Source organism: Hippocampus comes, unplaced genomic scaffold (genome assembly GCF_001891065.2).
Source record: "Hippocampus comes isolate QL1 unplaced genomic scaffold, H_comes_QL1_v1.1 scaffold66, whole genome shotgun sequence".
NCBI lineage: Eukaryota > Metazoa > Chordata > Actinopteri > Syngnathiformes > Syngnathidae > Hippocampus > Hippocampus comes.
The window spans coordinates 578,941-596,893 of record NW_017805003.1 but is presented as its reverse complement, the minus strand read 5'-3'; the positions used below and the strand labels follow the sequence as shown (position 1 = coordinate 596,893).

General features: G+C 41.6%; 2 protein-coding genes across 3 annotated transcripts; one reads left to right on the top strand and one right to left on the bottom strand.

The window, feature by feature from the left end:
- The first annotated feature begins 3,343 nt into the window (after positions 1 to 3,343).
- Positions 3,344 to 11,016, top strand: vkorc1l1 (vitamin K epoxide reductase complex, subunit 1-like 1). 2 transcript variants are annotated; one of them, XM_019858763.1, is made up of 3 exons: positions 3,359 to 3,818; positions 5,877 to 5,986; positions 7,901 to 11,016. In XM_019858763.1, the coding sequence occupies exons 1-3, from the start codon at positions 3,628 to 3,630 to the stop codon at positions 8,125 to 8,127; spliced, it is 528 nt and encodes a 175-aa protein (XP_019714322.1). In that variant the 5' UTR covers positions 3,359 to 3,627; the 3' UTR covers positions 8,128 to 11,016. The 2 variants fall into 2 exon arrangements, with proteins under 2 accessions (XP_019714326.1, XP_019714322.1); XM_019858767.1 differs by lacking the exon at positions 5,877 to 5,986 and having other exon boundaries at positions 3,344 to 3,818.
- Positions 11,017 to 11,960: 944 nt separating this feature from the next.
- On the bottom strand, positions 11,961 to 17,760 carry gusb (glucuronidase, beta). The gene is made up of 12 exons (XM_019858739.1): positions 17,496 to 17,760; positions 16,954 to 17,139; positions 16,686 to 16,867; positions 16,336 to 16,478; positions 15,631 to 15,818; positions 15,402 to 15,554; positions 14,912 to 15,090; positions 14,439 to 14,585; positions 13,923 to 14,007; positions 13,049 to 13,225; positions 12,812 to 12,947; positions 11,961 to 12,176 (listed from the first exon to the last, which is right to left on the bottom strand). Exons 1-12 carry the CDS (start codon positions 17,712 to 17,714, stop codon positions 12,025 to 12,027), a joined length of 1,947 nt encoding a protein of 648 aa, XP_019714298.1. The 5' UTR covers positions 17,715 to 17,760; the 3' UTR covers positions 11,961 to 12,024.
- Between the last annotated feature and the right edge of the window lie 193 nt (positions 17,761 to 17,953).

The following is a 17,953-nucleotide window of genomic DNA, read 5'->3' as shown; positions in this document are numbered from 1 at the left end:
GCTGACCTACTTAGCTCAACACAAACTATTCTTGCACAAGTGTAATTTGAGACCAACAGATCCTGTTACAGTGGAGGAAGAAAGCGAGAGGGAGCAGCTGTCAAATGGCACATGATTTGGCATGGGCATGGTTATCACACTTGAGCCACACTTGAGTCAGGAAAGGAAGAGTCTCTTGGCCACAGTCAACATGAGGAGTCCAGTGTGGGTTCCAGCCCTACGTAGAAATAAAACAATAAAACAAATTGAGTTTCATTCCTACAGGGGCAATGTAAACTGAATATGTATGCATGTCAGTTTATCACCATTGCAGGAGTCATAAATTACAGTAAATATTAGTATGGAAGCACTTTTAGGCCATAGTATTTCTTAACAATACATTGTATCGAAATCAAACATCGGGGTCTTCAAATTATGATACAAAGATTTCGCGCAGTGGTGTAAGACTACAGTATATTAACGTGGCACAAATAAAATAACGGTTACCTACCGTCGTACTTACCATTTTTATGTGATTGTTTTATAATCATAGCCTAAAGTGTTTTTCATACAATTTTACCCTATAATGACAACGTGCACGCAATTAACTAGTTTACACAGCGGCGTCAAAAGTTTCACACGCGCCTTCAATGTTTTTTTCCCATTTGATTGTTTTATTATTATGACCTAGAATGTTTTATTTTACCTAGATGTGCTTAGCTTTCACAAAGCCATCTTCTGACGTCACTCACCAGGCCACATACTGTACTTTAAAAGCACACGTCTGATACACTTTTAACAAACGTCGCTTTGTTGTTCAACTGACAGCGGGACTGCAACAAACCCAAGGCCTTCAGAGAAAAAGCCACCCAACATAACAGTCAGCCGATTCAAACCCCGCACCGCTACCTGTAAACAATCCAGGAAGCCAATCGAGAGACATCAAGAAGACAAGCTTTTGGTTCTCCTGCGTTTCATTTCGCTGTTGTAAAATTTGGTCGCAATCTTCCTTTCGTGTCCGGCGGGGCAATGGCGATTGGTGTTGAGCTCCGTTTCTTTCTTGGATCTCCCTTTTCCGCCGACGTGACACGAATATTCAACCAGATTGTAATAGTCGTATTGGTCGTAGTAGGCCTCCTCAAAAGAAGAGAGTGTTTCGACGTCGGTTGCCATTTGTGCAGGATGAAAGCTTCGCAGTTCGCCTCAGTGTGATCTGAATCCCGAGTTAGTAAACACACGGTGTCACTGTGTTGATATACGCCTTGTCACGTGACCGTGATCGCCCACGTGACAGAGCAAACGTTGCGCACGGTCACTCATCTGTATGAATTTACATTAAATTCAACGAACAAATAAACGAAAATGTTTTAATTGCTTGGTGAAGGTGTGAATTTAAAACAATATAATGAACAAGTAGCACTTGAAATTACTTTTATTCATTTTTTGAGAACGATCAGTTGTGTGCTAGTTCACGTTGTGCATGCTATTATGCTGTCTTCAATTTTTTGTTACTCAATCACTCACTCACAGTCAAACTCACTCACTCACTCACTCACATAAATAAATAATAATGCCTCACAGTGCATTGGTGCAGGGTTTGATTGCAGCTCCAGCCTTCAGATGTGGAGTTTGCATGTTCTCCCTGTGCCTGTGTGGGTTTTTTCCAGGTAGTCCGGTTTCCTCCCACATTCCAAAAACATGCATGGCAGGTTAATGGAACACTCTAAATTGCCCCTAAATGTGATTGTGAGTGCGAATGGTGTCGATGTGTGCCCTACGATTGGCTGGCAAGCAGTTCAGGGTGTACCCGCCAACTGCCTGAAGACAGCTGGGATAGGCTGAGCCTATTAGGCTCCAGCACACCCGCGACCCTTGTGAGGATAAACGGATTAGAAAACGAATGGATGGATTGATAAAAAAAAAAAAATCTATTAAATATTACAACAATAAGACAACACAGCAAAATATCAGCCTTTTGATACACACGTGCATATTTATTTATTTGTTTGCGTGCTGTTGGTAAATCTCTTGCCATCTTAAGTAAATAAACACGAGTGTGATGTATTTTTATTCCAGCTTTCACAAAGCCATCTTCTGACGTCACTCACCAGGCCACATACTGTACTTTAAAAGCACACGTCTGATACACTTTTAACAAACGTCGCTTTGTTGTTCAACTGACAGCGGGACTGCAACAAACCCAAGGCCTTCAGAGAAAAAGCCACCCAACATAACAGTCAGCCGATTCAAACCCCGCACCGCTACCTGTAAACAATCCAGGAAGCCAATCGAGAGACATCAAGAAGACAAGCTTTTGGTTCTCCTGCGTTTCATTTCGCTGTTGTAAAATTTGGTCGCAATCTTCCTTTCGTGTCCGGCGGGGCAATGGCGATTGGTGTTGAGCTCCGTTTCTTTCTTGGATCTCCCTTTTCCGCCGACGTGACACGAATATTCAACCAGATTGTAATAGTCGTATTGGTCGTAGTAGGCCTCCTCAAAAGAAGAGAGTGTTTCGACGTCGGTTGCCATTTGTGCAGGATGAAAGCTTCGCAGTTCGCCTCAGTGTGATCTGAATCCCGAGTTAGTAAACACACGGTGTCACTGTGTTGATATACGCCTTGTCACGTGACCGTGATCGCCCACGTGACCGAGCAAACGTTGCGCACGGTCACTCATCTGCATGAATTTACATTAAATTCAACGAACAAATAAACGTAAATGTTTTAATTGCTTGGTGAAGGTGTGAATTTAAAACAATATAATGAACAAGTAGCACTTGAAATTACTTTTATTCATTTTTTGAGAACGATCAGTTGTGTGCTAGTTCACGTTGTGCATGCTATTATGCTGTCTTCAATTTTTTGTTACTCAATCACTCACTCACAGTCAAACTCACTCACTCACTCACTCACTCACTCACTCACATAAATAAATAATAATGCCTCACAGTGCATTGGTGCAGGGTTTGATTGCAGCTCCAGCCTTCAGATGTGGAGTTTGCATGTTCTCCCTGTGCCTGTGTGGGTTTTTTCCAGGTAGTCCGGTTTCCTCCCACATTCCAAAAACATACATGGCAGGTTAATGGAACACTCTAAATTGCCCCTAAATGTGATTGTGAGTGCGAATGGTGTCGATGTGTGCCCTACGATTGGCTGGCAAGCAGTTCAGGGTGTACCCCGCCAACTGCCTGAAGACAGCTGGGATAGGCTGAGCCTATTAGGCTCCAGCACACCCGCGACCCTTGTGAGGATAAACGGATTAGAAAACGAATGGATGGATTGATAAAAAAAAAAAAATCTATTAAATATTACAACAATAAGACAACACAGCAAAATATCAGCCTTTTGATACACACGTGCATATTTATTTATTTGTTTGCGTGCTGTTGGTAAATCTCTTGCCATCTTAAGTAAATAAACACGAGTGTGATGTATTTTTATTCCCTCTCTTGGTATGTGAGTTCACACCTTTCGACAGACATGTTGGCGTGTTTTTGTTCTGGGCCTGTACCTCAGCGGCGGCGGCTTCGGCGTGTCCCGCCCCCTCGCCGTGTGGCGCGTCCCGACGCCTTTCCACGTCGCAGTCGAGTCAACCGACTAGCGAGCTGCGTATGTCTGCGTGTCTCCGGCTAGGCTAGTCGAGGGAGTGATGGCGGCGCCCGTTCTGAGAGTCTCCACCCCGCGCTGGGAGAGAATAGCCCGGCTGCTGGTCTGCCTGCTGGGCATCCTATTGTCCCTTTATGCTTTCCACGTCGAGAGGGAAAAGGCCCGGGATCCTTCTTATAAGGCTATGTGCGACGTCAGCAGCTCCATCAGCTGCTCCAAAGTGTTCAGCTCAAGGTAATTTGAATTCAGCCGAGGGCGCCCACGGTGGCGTTCGTCGCCCAATGAATGTGACTGCTATTGTAGCAAATCCGGGCCGAAGCTTTCTGCCTTCATGCTACCCACAAATTGCTCTGGTTAGCCAATGGCTAACTAGTTTAGCTTGCTTACTGCAACCTTTATTTTGATCAGCGCGCCTAAATCAAATCTACTGATGGCTAATCCTCTCAACGAGCTATTTTAGCATGATGAAGCTAACTGTGCTCTATGAGCTAACTGCCCGGTAGTTATCATTTTACTGTCGCTTGACCCCTTTACATTTGTTCATTAGAGTATTTCACGCCGCGTGTTACATAGGAACGTTACTAAGTCCAAATGGAAATAAGCTCTGGTGGAAAAGTTGCTTTCACTTTCCACCTGAGGGTTTGGCCAATTACCCGGTTTACTGTAAATGTACTAGTATTGACAAACTTTGTTGCCCTTATGTTAGCTGTCATTAGCTGGCAAGCTAATGTCACAACCCGCGCACAAAAGTGTCGTCTGGTCACCTTATGGGATAGAACGCACCTCTTCTCTTGAGGTCGTAGTAGAGGACTCGTTAACAGCATTTCCTCATAGAGTAAAGTGACTGCTTGGGGGTCATTTTCCAATTCCATAAATCATATTTAATTTGTCTAGTCACCCATTTCAACATGCATTTGTACTGTTAAAGCAGCTGTACCACTTAAAGTGATCACACAACTGCTACCAAACCAATAAAACTCCACCTAGTGACTGACTCAATTTGAATGAATCTCTACACTAAACAAATATTGTTGGAATGTAACCTGTCAAGCTAACACGAGTGCTTGAATACAAATAGAAACAGACCTGCGCTGTCAATGTGTGCTATGAGAACTATCAAGTTTCAATCTACAGGTCCTCAGTTTATGGCAGTCCTGACATAAGACATTGTGAGGCCACAATTGGTACTTGGGGTTCATAATTTGGTTGTTTTGTATTTAAGGCCAAGAACTGTTTTGCATACAATTGTCCCTTGTATACCCCAGACCCTCGTGTATGTGTTAGAGAAGACCACCTGTTATCTTAGGTGTATGATTTCCAATTACAGTGAACCCCTATTTTAGTGTATGCAATCTTCACCACAAACAATGTTACCGATAAGATGAGAGGCTTTTAATGGAGGTGATAATGTGGCTGACACGTGTGCACACGCCATTCATGCAGCCAGTGCGGTATTCATTCCCACTCAGTTACCATAGGGACAACATTTGCATATTGTTACCAACCATTTAGTAACATCACATAGTCGTGTAGTGGGATCTCATGAATTTAAAGCCCACTGAGGTTGTTCTACATCCAGACAGAATTTCCCACCCCAATAAAAGTAGCAAAACAATAAGAACTCTCGAATTGCCGATTGAGTAATTTATACATATTATTATAAATTGTGTTAATTCATAATTTATTTATAATAGTTCATCAAAACATTTTGCCAAACCACCACCAGAAGTGTGTTTTTAATTGAAAATGAAATGGCCATTTTGGACATTTCTGTATTGATTAGTTCAGCTACGTTTAAAAATGTGTTTTAGTTGATATTAAAATAGAAATTATTCCAACTTCTCAGGTTTTGTATCCATCCATTTTCTACAGTGCCTTTGGGTAACAAGTGAGCGAGATTCTCTCCCACCTGACTGTGGAAAATGGGGGAATGGAATGGTCACCAGCCAGTTATAGTCTACATTTCGACAGTTGTGGGAAGAAGCAGGATAAAACCCACACAAATAGGGGGAGGACGTGCAAACTCCACATAAGATGGCGGGAATTGAAATTTGAATCCAGAACCTAAGACCTAACCTCTGGTCAATTGTACTGGCTTCTCCAAACGATGTTTGATATCTTAAAAAGTAAATCACTTTTTAAATATGAACATAAACAGTTATTATACTGAAAATAGCATTCCCAAGTTATTATGAAGCTCTTTTCTGCTCCGTATGTACATTTTTTTCATCTTATTATGTGCTTATTTTAATATATTGTGTAATTTTTCCATTTGTATTTTTTATTTTTTAGGTGGGGTCGAGGATTTGGACTCTTGGGTTCCATTTTTGGAAATGACAGTGCACTGAACCAACCAAACAGTGTATATGGAATTCTTTTTTATGCTTTCCAACTCTTACTAGGTAAGCAAGTGTGATAAACATCACAAATGCTGCTGCTTAATGTCTGTGGCCATTGCACAATTGGTGCGGACTTCAACGGTTAATGCTGAACCTTAGAGAAACTTCTTACTCACTTGACTCACGGAACTTAAATTAAATTCAACGGACATAAGACATTTAATCTTGCATTTTATGTGGTAGGCCCATGTCGATAAGACTAGAAAACGGCATTTAATATTTCCCTTTTTTTTGGGGGGGGGGAGGGGGTGCAAGGCCCCCCTGCCCCACAGTAAGTCATCAAAAAAAGTTACTATTTCCTGTTCAATTTCATGGAAGTGACAAATTTGATAAGGTAAAAAACCTCTTTTTGTTTTTTCGTTTTGTGGGGGGGGGGGGGGGGGCCGCCCCCCCCCCCTGACTCACAGTAAGTCATCAAAAAAAGTTACTATTTCCTGTTCAATTTCATGGAAGTGACAAATTTGATAAGGTGTGCGCGCGCGTACACACACACACACACACACACACACACACACACACACACACTGCTTTTAGTATAGTGACAGTGACGCTGACTCAGCCATGCTGGTTTGGCATGTTTATCTGGCCACCTGGCACTGAAACAGAACAACAGGTCCTTTTAGCTACAGCAGATACCACTCATTAGACTAACACAATAGATGCCCAGTTAACGGCTTCGGCTTAGTCAAGATGTCTACTGTATATTAAAAGGTGGTGCTTCTTCATTTCTAACCGTCGATAATCCTCTCAGCTGCTTACTTTTTTTTTTTTGGGTGATGGCTATGGGTCACATGGCTATGCCTGATTTACAATGTACCAATGACACTTTATATCTGTTCACAATGCCAAACGAAGCTATTTACACAGAACCTTTCTCAGTTACTCTTGTTGTCTAACAAGGCTAATTCGCAGACGAGCTTCATCAGGCAGGAGTACACATAAGTCCGTGGTAAAGCCGCCTATTTGGAAAGTCGTTTGTTTGGTGTTTAAGAGACATAGGGATGGCACTCTCTGGCCAGAAAAAAAAAAAAAATCAATGAAAACACCCTAGGCGGCCGGTGGTCCAGTGGTTAGTGTGTCGACCTCACAGTGCAGAGGTATGACACTCTCTGGTTCAATTCCAGCTCCGGCCTTCCTGTGTGGAGTTTGCATGTTCTCCCCGGGCCTGCGTGGGTTTTCTCCGGGTACTCCGGTTTCCTCCCACATTCCAAAAACATGCATGGCAGGCGGATTGAACATTCTAAATTGTCACTAGATGTGAGTGTAAGCATAAATGGTTGTTTGTCTAAGTGTGCCCTGTGATTGGCTGTCAACCAGTTCAGGGTGTCCCCCGCCTACTGCCTGAAGATGGCTGGGATAGGCTCCAGCACCACCCGCAACCCTTGTGAGGATAAAGCGGATCGGAAAATGAATGAAAACACATTATATAGCCTGGGCGTAATTTGAATCTCTCCATTGTTAAATATTGCTTTCGATAATTGTAATTGTGCTGTTTTGCTGAGGACGAAGAAAAAAAAAAAGGCTGTATTTCAGAAACATCTGTTCAATTGTTCTGTGACACAAGTTCAGATTTACAGTATTTTTTGTTGAGTCAATTTCTTTTTGCCAATATCGCCCAACTCCACTTGTAATCAGATCGGTGATAGGTTTATTTGAACTCCTGATCGTGTAAAGCCCAGCCGAAATCTGTCACTCATGAAAATGATTTATAGAACCTTGCGCTGCATTTTTGAAATGTGGGCAAGCGGGAGTACCAAGAGAATATTCGTGCAGAGAAGCCCGAGCCAAGATTTGAACCTGAAAGCTCATAATTTTGAAAGTGATGTGCTACTAATTTACCGCCCAGCCCAAAAAAAAAAGAGGCAAAAACCTTGTTTAAAATGCCTAAAATACTTTTGTGTGTTTTTGTTCCCATAGGAATGACGGTGAGTGCGATGGCTGCCCTCATTCTAATGACGACATCCATTTTGTCGGTGATGGGCTCACTCTACCTGGGCTACATCCTCTACTTTGTCCTGAAGGACTTGTGCATCATCTGCATCACCACATATGCGCTGAACTTCATTCTCTTGACCCTCAACTACAAGCGACTGGTATACTTGAACGAGGCCTGGAAGCAGCAGCTTCAAGTCAAGCAGGACTAAAGCTGTGCGAGCGCAGCAAGAAAATGTGACACAAACAAAAAAGAAATGTGACTGACTGCCGCCAGGAGACCTTGCTTCCAAACAAATGTTCATTCTGCTGTGTGTTCACCAAAAAAACAACAACAAAAAGAAGAAATCTAACCTATTCGTTGGTCCTGACACCTCTCGATTGCGGAAGGATTCTGAAGCGAGAGGTAATTTTATTTTCAAGTGTTTCAAATTCTAAATTGTTGAAACATTCTCGTTGCGACCAGAAAAAGGCATCAGCCTGAGCGCACGAAAGGCGTTTGCACAAAAGCACGCGGCAAGCCAGAGGGCAGTTCTCCACGTCTCAAACAAGAAGGATCTCATATGAGACAAGCGCAGCAGATGCATTAAAAAAAAAGTAAGATGGTGGATTCCAAAATGACCGTTAAGTACAGCCAAGAGCCTGCAAATGAGTCTTGAAATGTCGAGTTTGGAGGGCACAAAACAATTGACAATAATATAGATTTTTTTTGGGGGGGGGGGTCCCTTCATGTTTACACTTTGTAGTATGCTTTTTGTTATTGTCTTCAAGAGGACCACTAAAAATGAACATGTGTATAGATGGGTGAGTTAGTTTGTTTTCAAATTGTGTACATAGCTGCTGAGCAATATTTCCAGAGAGGTTGGTTGGCAAAAAAAAGGGGAAACTTACCATGCAACGAAAAAAGTCGCTGTGAAACCGAAAAGGTTCTTTTCACCGAGTGCCATCACATCTGGAGTTGTATGTTCCCCGCTGAAAAACGTATGTGCCTGAAGCATTCATTTGATTTCATTTGAAACCGGGGGGGTGAATTAGACCACCACATTTGCTTGTTTATTTTCCTGTCAACGGTGCGAGGTGGTATTGTTGTTATTATTATTTTTTTCTAGGCTCACGGTTTTTCTAATGTAAGATACCAGTTGAGTGTTACTCCCTTCTCAAGTTCACGTGGTAGCAGAGGCTGCTACACTGGGGTAGATAGCGTCAATGTCCATTGAACAAGTAATGGTGATGCCGCCCAGCTGAGTTACAGTTCATTTGCTGGACAAACCTTGAGGGCCCGGGGGATGAGGGGGGGTGTTCTGGTTTGACTCACATAACAGAAGCAGGTTCTTCATAACAGAAGCAAAACCAGTCGTTGGGAGTCCTGAAACAGCAACGGCAAGCCATACAAGGGCAAGCGGGTGTTTGGGATGAACAGCTGAACGCTTCCCATCGTACCACGAGTAATCCATTGACAGAGAAGTTGTATCAGTTCTCACCAAGAAGTGTTAGGGCCACGTAATGAAAGAAAATCATTTAACTGAGGCTAAATGGATGAACGTTTTTCATTTTGTGAGAAAGTCTGATGAGAACGAAGCTGAAATGTGTAGCACAGTAGCACGACCTTGTCTGCTGCCGAGCCAGATTTTTAGACTCTTCCTCATAATATCCCGACTTGATTGTCATCGTATGACTTGATTTGGTTGTAGTGTGGCCTTAATACTCCTTCGTACGTTCCCACTCATAAGCCCCACTTAAATCTCCTGTGGGCCACTGGATACTTTCACGACCACAACTGTGTAGTGAGCCAATTAAAAATAGAATTTGAAGCATGCTATGAGCCAGTTTTCTTCGTAAAGGGATGGCCTGTCTTTTTTTTTCTTTCAAGTATGATGATAGCAACGGTTAGCAAAGTCATTTCAGTCATCTCCTTCCTGTAATAAATTGAGCAGTTCTGATTGATTGAGCGGCTTGCAATTTTCCCCATGTCGCTGTCCAACAAAAGTTACAAAACCTCTTCCCATGTCCCAAAGCAGAATGTCATTTGTATTAAAAAAACAAAAGCAGTTATACCTCACTATTAAAGAAACTATGCTTTACATTCACTGAAGAAAATGCGAACTTGTAGGAGACCAATGTAAAACACGGCGCAATGTTTTCGGCGGTCACTTGGTGGTTGAGTGGCTATCACTCCCCACAACATGCAGTTTGTATGATATGACATCTTCTTATTACAATTATCCTCCTGACATAGTGTATCTTTTTTTTAATCAACATGAGGTCACCCCCCCCCCCCTTTTTTTTTTAAGGTGAGGTTTGACATTGGGTTTCGTGAGCAATTTATGACGTTACTTGAACAGATTCAGATATTTAAGCTATTTGGCTGGAAAGGGATTTTTTTGGGAGGCGGGGGTAAATTTAATGTTAAATAGGGAAAAAATGTTTCTCAGTTGTATTTGTTCAATATTGAGTGAGGCTCCGAGGATAACTGCCGTGTAAGTTGCATCACCACTGTCAACTTAAGTGCCTTCTGTTTGATCACCAGGCCTTGAGCCAAAAGATGGGCAAGTGATAGCCTTTCAAATGACCAATGTAACAGGCACTTTTGTTTCCTTCCCAGACAATTGAAATGGAGAATTCAGAAATATTGCCCCTTCCAAAATGACCAAACCTAAATCCCTGTCAAGGAAATGGCCATTCCATATTTCTGACCTAAACTACACCTTTAAGTGTTAAATTTTGTCTACCTATGGGACATGATAGGAAGGTATACACGTTTCATCAAAAGGATTGTAATGTTCTGCAACTTTAGGCCCTTTAGCTGTATGGACTGTTAACGTTCTGGATCGCTTTAGTTAAAAAACAAAACAAAAAACTTGCGTTAAAGTTTGTTTCGGGTTTTTTTTTTCTTGTGGAGGAAAACTTACTGGGTTTGCTTCTGTATTGCCAAATGTGTTTTAAAACGCGGTATTTTCTTACTTGGAAAAGTGTTACAACCAATTGCAGGAGGGTGTGTTCAAACTTTAAGGGAAAACTGGATGAGACTGACATGAGAAGATTGAAAACGGTGGCACTGTCGTGGAAATGATCAAACATTAAAACATTCCCTCAGAAACCAACTCAGTGGATGTCATTTCAATTAAAAATATTTTGATTTTTTTTTTCTTTTTGTTGGAAATAATGAAGACGAAGACTAAGTACTAAAGACTATCTTGTCTAAAATGTCCTTTGAGCAGGACTTTGAAAGCATTTGGCGAACAGTTGAAAGATGAACAGCATCCTGTGAAGCAGGTGTGTACTGGAACGCCAACGTGCGCCATCATCTTAATGACTAAAATATGTCGATCCATGCAAAACTCAGTTTTTGCAATTGTGCCATTTGGCTATTTGTCAAATTATTGCTTGTGAATTTAGTTGAGTTGCGTTGGATGCCACCACACAGCCCTCTCTTAATTTTTTTTTTACTCACCAAAGCATAAAACTGGCCAAACACATCATGTCATTGCACCATCACATTGTCCTTTGTCACTCTTAGCAGGTCTGTGCAGTCCATTCCATCGAGAGGTGCAAATGAAGCCTGGACTTGGTCACCAGTCCATCTCAGTGCACACAGACAAACATTCAACCATTCACACTCACAGGAGATCCCTGCACAAATTCTAGTAAAACACGCAAACTCCACGAAGGAAGGTCTGAGCCGAGATTCGAACATAAAAGCTTTTGATAGTCTAACTTAATGCTCCACAGTGCTTTAACACAATTTGTAATCATGTTTAAAAAAAAAAAAATCAATAAGATTGAATGGATCCAGTCTCGTGATCATAAATGCATTTAAAAAAAATATTTTTACACATTTTAACATCAGTAACTTTTTGAAATAAGTTGGAAATCAGAATTTATCAAACAAACAGTGCAAAATGAGTCAATTTTAAAAATAAATCCAGATCTTACTCCTCCTGGAATTTAACATTCAATTTTATGGAAACCACTCACCCCACTTATGAAAAGTGGGGGTGAGTGGTCTGAAACTATCAGACACATGAACAATTTTGCTGGTGAATCAATGCATTTGGTAAACAGTAAACGAGGCGATTTGTTAATAATGATTGGCGCTGGCGCTGCGGTTGTCAGAGTCCACAGGGATACTTTAACCAAGAAGGGATCTTCCCCGTTTCATTTGCGAGCTTCCAGTATCTTTCCTTCAGGATGAACGCCGCTGCTTTGGGTTGTCTTTGCCTGCTGAAGACGCCTTTCTTATTGCCCACCACGCGAGTGATCCCTGCAAGACGCAACGAACAGGAAGTTCGGAGAGTGGAATAATGGAAAAAAAGGAATTCTACCTTTCCAATCATTTCAATGGGGAAATATGGTTTTGAGTATTGAGCGCAGAATCACTGTATGGGTGAGTTCAATTACCATCCATTCAATTACCTTTTTTTTTTTTTTTTTAAATGGACTACAATTTCATACTTATATGCTTTGCTTATTATGTAAAAGTGTTATTTGAACATAACACTGGTCAACCGTTTTTTAAACTATGTTTGTAATCAAAAATTAAACTTTTTGAGATATTTTTGCACTGATTCTGAATTTTCATAAAAATTAAAATATATAACAAAAAATATAATATGTAACATAGTAATATATGTTACATATGTAATTTACGAATTAAGGGTTAGGTCCAGCAACAGGTGGAATTTTTGTTTGAAATGCCATAGCTACTAATCAGAAATACATTCATGCATATTTAACATGTATTTTTTATTGCACTCCTATTTTATTATTTACAATAAATCGGTTAACCCGTCATTTCATAAGATTAATGACCCCCCCAAAAAATAAACAAACGAACAAATGCATTGATTCAGTGTTCACGTTGAGAGCTTGTGTTGCGTTCTGCACAGGCAGCAGTACCTTGTACAGTCATGAAGTCGGCAAAGTTCCAGATGAGTTCACCGACGACATACTTCTTCCTCTTCTGGTCGAACACGTTGTGGTAGCTCTGCAGGACCACATTCTGGTACTCCTCGGTAAACATCATGGGCGGGTCCTGCAGGGAGACGACAGAAAAAAAATAAATCGTAACTGATCTTGCCTTGCATCAACATGCGTTGATCACATTCGCTGTCTCGACTGCATATGCTTCCTCACACTGTGAAGGCCCGGCACCGTGTCCGCTCCGTATTCACTCTGGATGATGGGCTTCTGGTACTTCCCGTACCAGTTCTCGAACTGGGTGTTGAGCTGGATCGGGATGACTTCCACATGGCCTGGATCGTGGTACCAGGAGAAGTAACTGTTCACGCAGATCACGTCCACGTAGGGGGCCTTGGCACAGATAACAAAAGCGTGCACAGTTCATGTAAAGCTAGGCATTTGTTCAAGAAAATGACATTCTAGGAGGTGCAATTTTTTTCTTACAATTTTAAATAGGTATCATTTCTTTCCTGAACATTCACCTGACACTTTTCAGGAGGATCTTTTTGTAATGGGAATTTGACAAATAAACGTGTCTGTCTCTTCCCTTACAAAGAAGAAAGTCAGTTGATTCTCTGAAAAGGCAGAGTTCTGATCAGATGTTTGCGATTCCTTCACAGATGAGTGGTCCCTCACACAAATCAGCACCTTCAGGCGACGAACGTAACAGCACAGGAATGTGACGAATTCCCAGGAATGAATACCACTCAGTTGTGATCATAACGTCAGCGTCTACCCCTCACATGACAGTTGAAGCACATTTCAAACCAAGTCAGTATGACTAAAATACATTTCCGTGAACCAGTATTTGGGAAGTTTTTAGGGTTTTGCTGTTAGCAACTTCTACAACAGATTTGGAAATAAAACAACAAAGTGACGACCTAATACCGGTACTTCCGGACCAGACTGGAAATGCTCTTAACTAGTTTATGAAAGAGAACTTGTTTGTTGTTATAGCAGTAGTTGTAATATTTCACCCATACACAAAAGCTAATACTATTTTGATGTGAAAAAATGATCAGCAAGGTCTCAAATTGATCAAACTCACCCCTCTGTCTCTGGCATAGTTACTATCTGTGACATAAGTCACAGGCCGGGTCGGGTCCATATCTTTAGTATGCGTTATTAAAGTCCTGCGGGACAAATACAATTCACATTTTAGTTGGAAGGAGAACAGTTCGACGGAAGACAATGGACACATGCGTTAACCATCTCTATCCTATCGCTTAAATGCATTCACATTTTAAAGCAGTCAATCTAAAAATGGGTCTTCTCATTGTTTACCTTTTTAATACGGAACAAGCCATCCCTCATTATGATAACGATTGGTAAAATATTCACGAAAGTAAAGCAAAGTCCAAACTGTAGAATAACCTTAACCCTAAAACAACAACAACATTGAAACAGGGTCCAACGATGATGGTGACCCAATGACCCTGCATCTGTTTGGCACCATCTTGGGTCACCGCGCACCTTACAGGCTACAAAGGACATGAGGGGATTGAGGGGTGGATATTCAATAAAATAATGAACGCAATTTCACAGAAAGACGATAAAAACTCACTTGAAATACAATTCAGCAGGAGGCATCTCTGACGCCGGCTCATTGGCCACTGACCACATGACCACAGAGGGATGGTTCTTGTCCCGTTGCACAAGCTCATCCATGACATCAAGATGATGGGCCAGGGAGGCGTTGCCAAAACTACGACTGTCGATTAGGCAACACACAATCAGTATTATTACCACACATCTTAGGCAAAAAAACAAAAAACCAAAAAAAAAAAACAGCCGAACAAACAGAGATGTGACATCGACAGGTTAGACCAGTTATCTGTTTTTGAATCAAATATTTTGTGTCTGTATTTTATCTTTCAGACGGAATCTTTTTCAGTGCCAATACAGTTCTTGTTACAATGCCCAAAAAGTATTTTGAACATCAAGACTGAAAAATATGAATGAGTGTCTTGCATTTCTAGTTACTGATTCGACGGTGTTCATGGGCGATGGTGACGGACACAACACATTTGGACCTACATGTCTTTGATGCCCACCCCCGGGCATTCATCGATGACCACAATGCCGTGGCGATCACACATCTGCAGAATCTCCTCTGCATAGGGGTAGTGGCTGGTTCGGAATGAGTTGACTCCCAACCACTTCATTAAGTTGAAGTCTTTGACAATCAGGGGCCAGTCAAATCCTTTACCTCGAATCTTTCATAGAATACAACCAAAAAATGTCATTACGGATCGTAACAGTGAAGCCACATATTTGAACACATCCTGAAAAAATATATATATTTGTTCATTTACATGAGAAAAAAAAACGTGTGAATCCAATGGAGCCTATCCCAGCTGACATTAGGCAAAATGTTGTGCGCAAGCTAAACTAGCTGCCAGCCAATCACAAGGCGCACCAATCCGGACAAACACATTCACGGCTACAAAAAAAAGATTTTTAGTCTTCACTTTTGTAGCGGTGTGGGACATAAAGCAGTCCTCTGGCTCCCTCTAGTGGTACTCACGTCAGAGTCCTCGTGCTTATTGACCCCGTGGAAATAGAAGGGCTTGTTGTTGATGAGGAATTGACTGCTCGTGACACGGACTGTGCGGATGCCAACTGGCAGAGCGTAGACATCTGTATAAGTTGATCTTTCATCTGCTGCCATCAAGTGAACCTTCAGGTGGAATTAAAAAAAAATACATGTTACATATTGATCATTCATGTAGCAAAGTGACTGAACGTTGGCCCACCTCCAAAGAGTAAAGATAAGCTGGCTTCTCGTGCATCAAGTACGGCCACCAGAGTTTGACATCTGTGATTTTGAGCACTCCAGAAGGCTCGTTGGAGGAAGCCACACAATGTCTGTCTTTGTCCATCAAAGTGACCTTCACGGTGGCCTCAGCAGCATTTTGGACTGATATCTTGTAGTTGACTAGACCTGAAACGCAGAGGATGAAACTTACTGTGGACGGACAAGACTGAGAGAAGATTTCAGTACACAGATTCTCGAACCGCAACATTACTTTGACAATATAGTGAGATCCAACAAAAGAGCTACAGCAACAATTCTGTCTTTACAAAAATAATTTAATGATTCTGTCAGAACTAATTTAACAATATGTTAGCTGAGGTTTTTTTTTTTTTGCAGTTATATTATTTGGTCCAACAAGAGAGGCAAAAATATTGTTTACTTCCAGAAATTCTCTAAAGGGTCAGTAAATGGTAGATGAATAAATCCACTCAAACTAATGTAGTCATTATAAACTGCTCCCAGCATGACGCAGTGAAGTTCTCCACCACTGCAAACTATATGGCTCCAAGTGAAGATGATCTCATAGTCTTTGAAAAGATGCTATTCTATTCTCAGATGTACCTAATTGAGTGTCTGCTTAGTGTAGTGTATGAGTGATAATAAGATTAAAAAAAAAAAAAAAAAAAAGGACCAAAAAAGATACCTGTGCTATCCGAGAAGTCCGTCACGACTGTGATGTCATCTACGTAAGCCTTGGGAGTAGTGTACAGCAATACAGGACGGTGAATCCCAGCATAGTTGAAGAAATCAAAGTTGATGTTTTGCACAAAAAAGCCATCAGGATACCTGTGGAGTAATTCAATATGTGAGTCACGATGAAAAGTGCAAAATGACGTGTCCAATAAGTTTGTAAAGCAGCTAACAACAGTGGTTGGTTCTCAATTGTTTTTTCTGTGATAATCTGTTCTTAAATCATCATAAATAACAAGGAGAAAAACAAAATCTGTCTTCAAACAGTGCATTTGAAGTAGGTAAAGACGCAAGTGTGTTTACTTAGTGGGGTCATTGAAGTACTGAATGGTCCCAGGTGGGAGAGTTTCTAAAGTGAGAGTGTTGTTGACCGCGATGGTTATCCTGCAGGGGCTTGTCGGGTCCTCTCGGATCACACTGCCTATTTCTGCCTCAAAGGGAAGATGGCCACCGTTGTGCTCGGTCACTTTCACCCCGTTGACCCACTGCAAAATATTGACAGACCGTAAACACACCTCAACAGTGATGAAGCACAAATAATAACTGTGATTTATTACGTTTTCATGCTTACCACCACTGAATAATAGTGAGCACTTCCCACTCGGAGAACCACTCTTGTTCCTTCATCTGTGACCCAGCGAGAGGGCAACACCACCTCTCGCTCGTACCATACCCAGCCGATGAAATCTCGTAATGTGGGGTCTTGTGTCATGTCGTTGAAGCTGGCAGGAACGGCCATGTCTATCACGGGGCCAGTCTATCGAATGGCATCACCGCATGGACACAGTGTACGACCAGCCACACAATTTAACGATCAAATACAAAATCTGTATAAAGAATGACATTATAAGGTATTGCTTGAGCTGTATTAATTTTGCGGCCACTGCATGTTTGTTGTTAATATTTACATTCGAAAATATTGACTACTTGCGTAAAACTTTGTTATTACACTAATCGGTGCAACAACTGCGTCGTAATGAAAAATTATAGAATTGTGTTGCAAACTCTGACATTTTTTTTTCCAATTCGGTGACATGTCAGGTTTAGTTCCGTTTAAATTTTTGATTGTCCAACAAAGTAAGCTCCGTTAGGTGCATGGTGAGAGTCGCTCACCTCAGCCAGGCGACTTTTGTACCAAGACTTCTCGAAGCCTTGCTTCCTGTTTGGCGACTTATCCGCTCTGAAGCTCCAAAGGCCGCTCAGATCCTTCACTTCTCGAGAAGACGACTCCCGGGGGAAGAGCATTCCCATGCCCGGTTGGCAAAAGGAGCTCGGCAACACCGCAAAGAGACATAGGTACCTGAACAAACTGGATCTTCCTAAAGTAAACATGTTCCAACTTCCATTGAGCCACTAACCGGATGTGACGTTATCGATGTCGCAATACTGTATAAGAATACCAACGATTTCATATACCATTGCAATAATTTCTCCTTATTGAAGGAAAAATATATCCACAAAAAGATTAATCAACGATTTTGGTCCAAAATTAGCGCACTGTTTATTACACGACGAGTTATTTTCCCAGCTACAGGTATTTAGATTTACAGCCCACTGATAACCAGGAAGAC

Coding starts and splice junctions, on each gene's coding strand:
- gusb (XM_019858739.1), bottom strand. CDS start 17,714: ATGTTTACTTTAGGAAGATCCAGTTTGTTCAGGTACCTATGTCTCTTT. Junction 14,008..14,438: donor CCTGCTGAATTGTATTTCAA/GTGAGTTTTTAT, acceptor TTTGTCCCGCAG/GACTTTAATAACGCATACTA. Junction 12,177..12,811: donor CGACTTCATGACTGTACAAG/GTACTGCTGCCT, acceptor TGCGTCTTGCAG/GGATCACTCGCGTGGTGGGC.
- vkorc1l1 (XM_019858763.1), top strand. CDS start 3,628: ATGGCGGCGCCCGTTCTGAGAGTCTCCACCCCGCGCTGGGAGAGAATA. Junction 3,819..5,876: donor TCCAAAGTGTTCAGCTCAAG/GTAATTTGAATT, acceptor TTTATTTTTTAG/GTGGGGTCGAGGATTTGGAC. Junction 5,987..7,900: donor TGCTTTCCAACTCTTACTAG/GTAAGCAAGTGT, acceptor TTGTTCCCATAG/GAATGACGGTGAGTGCGATG.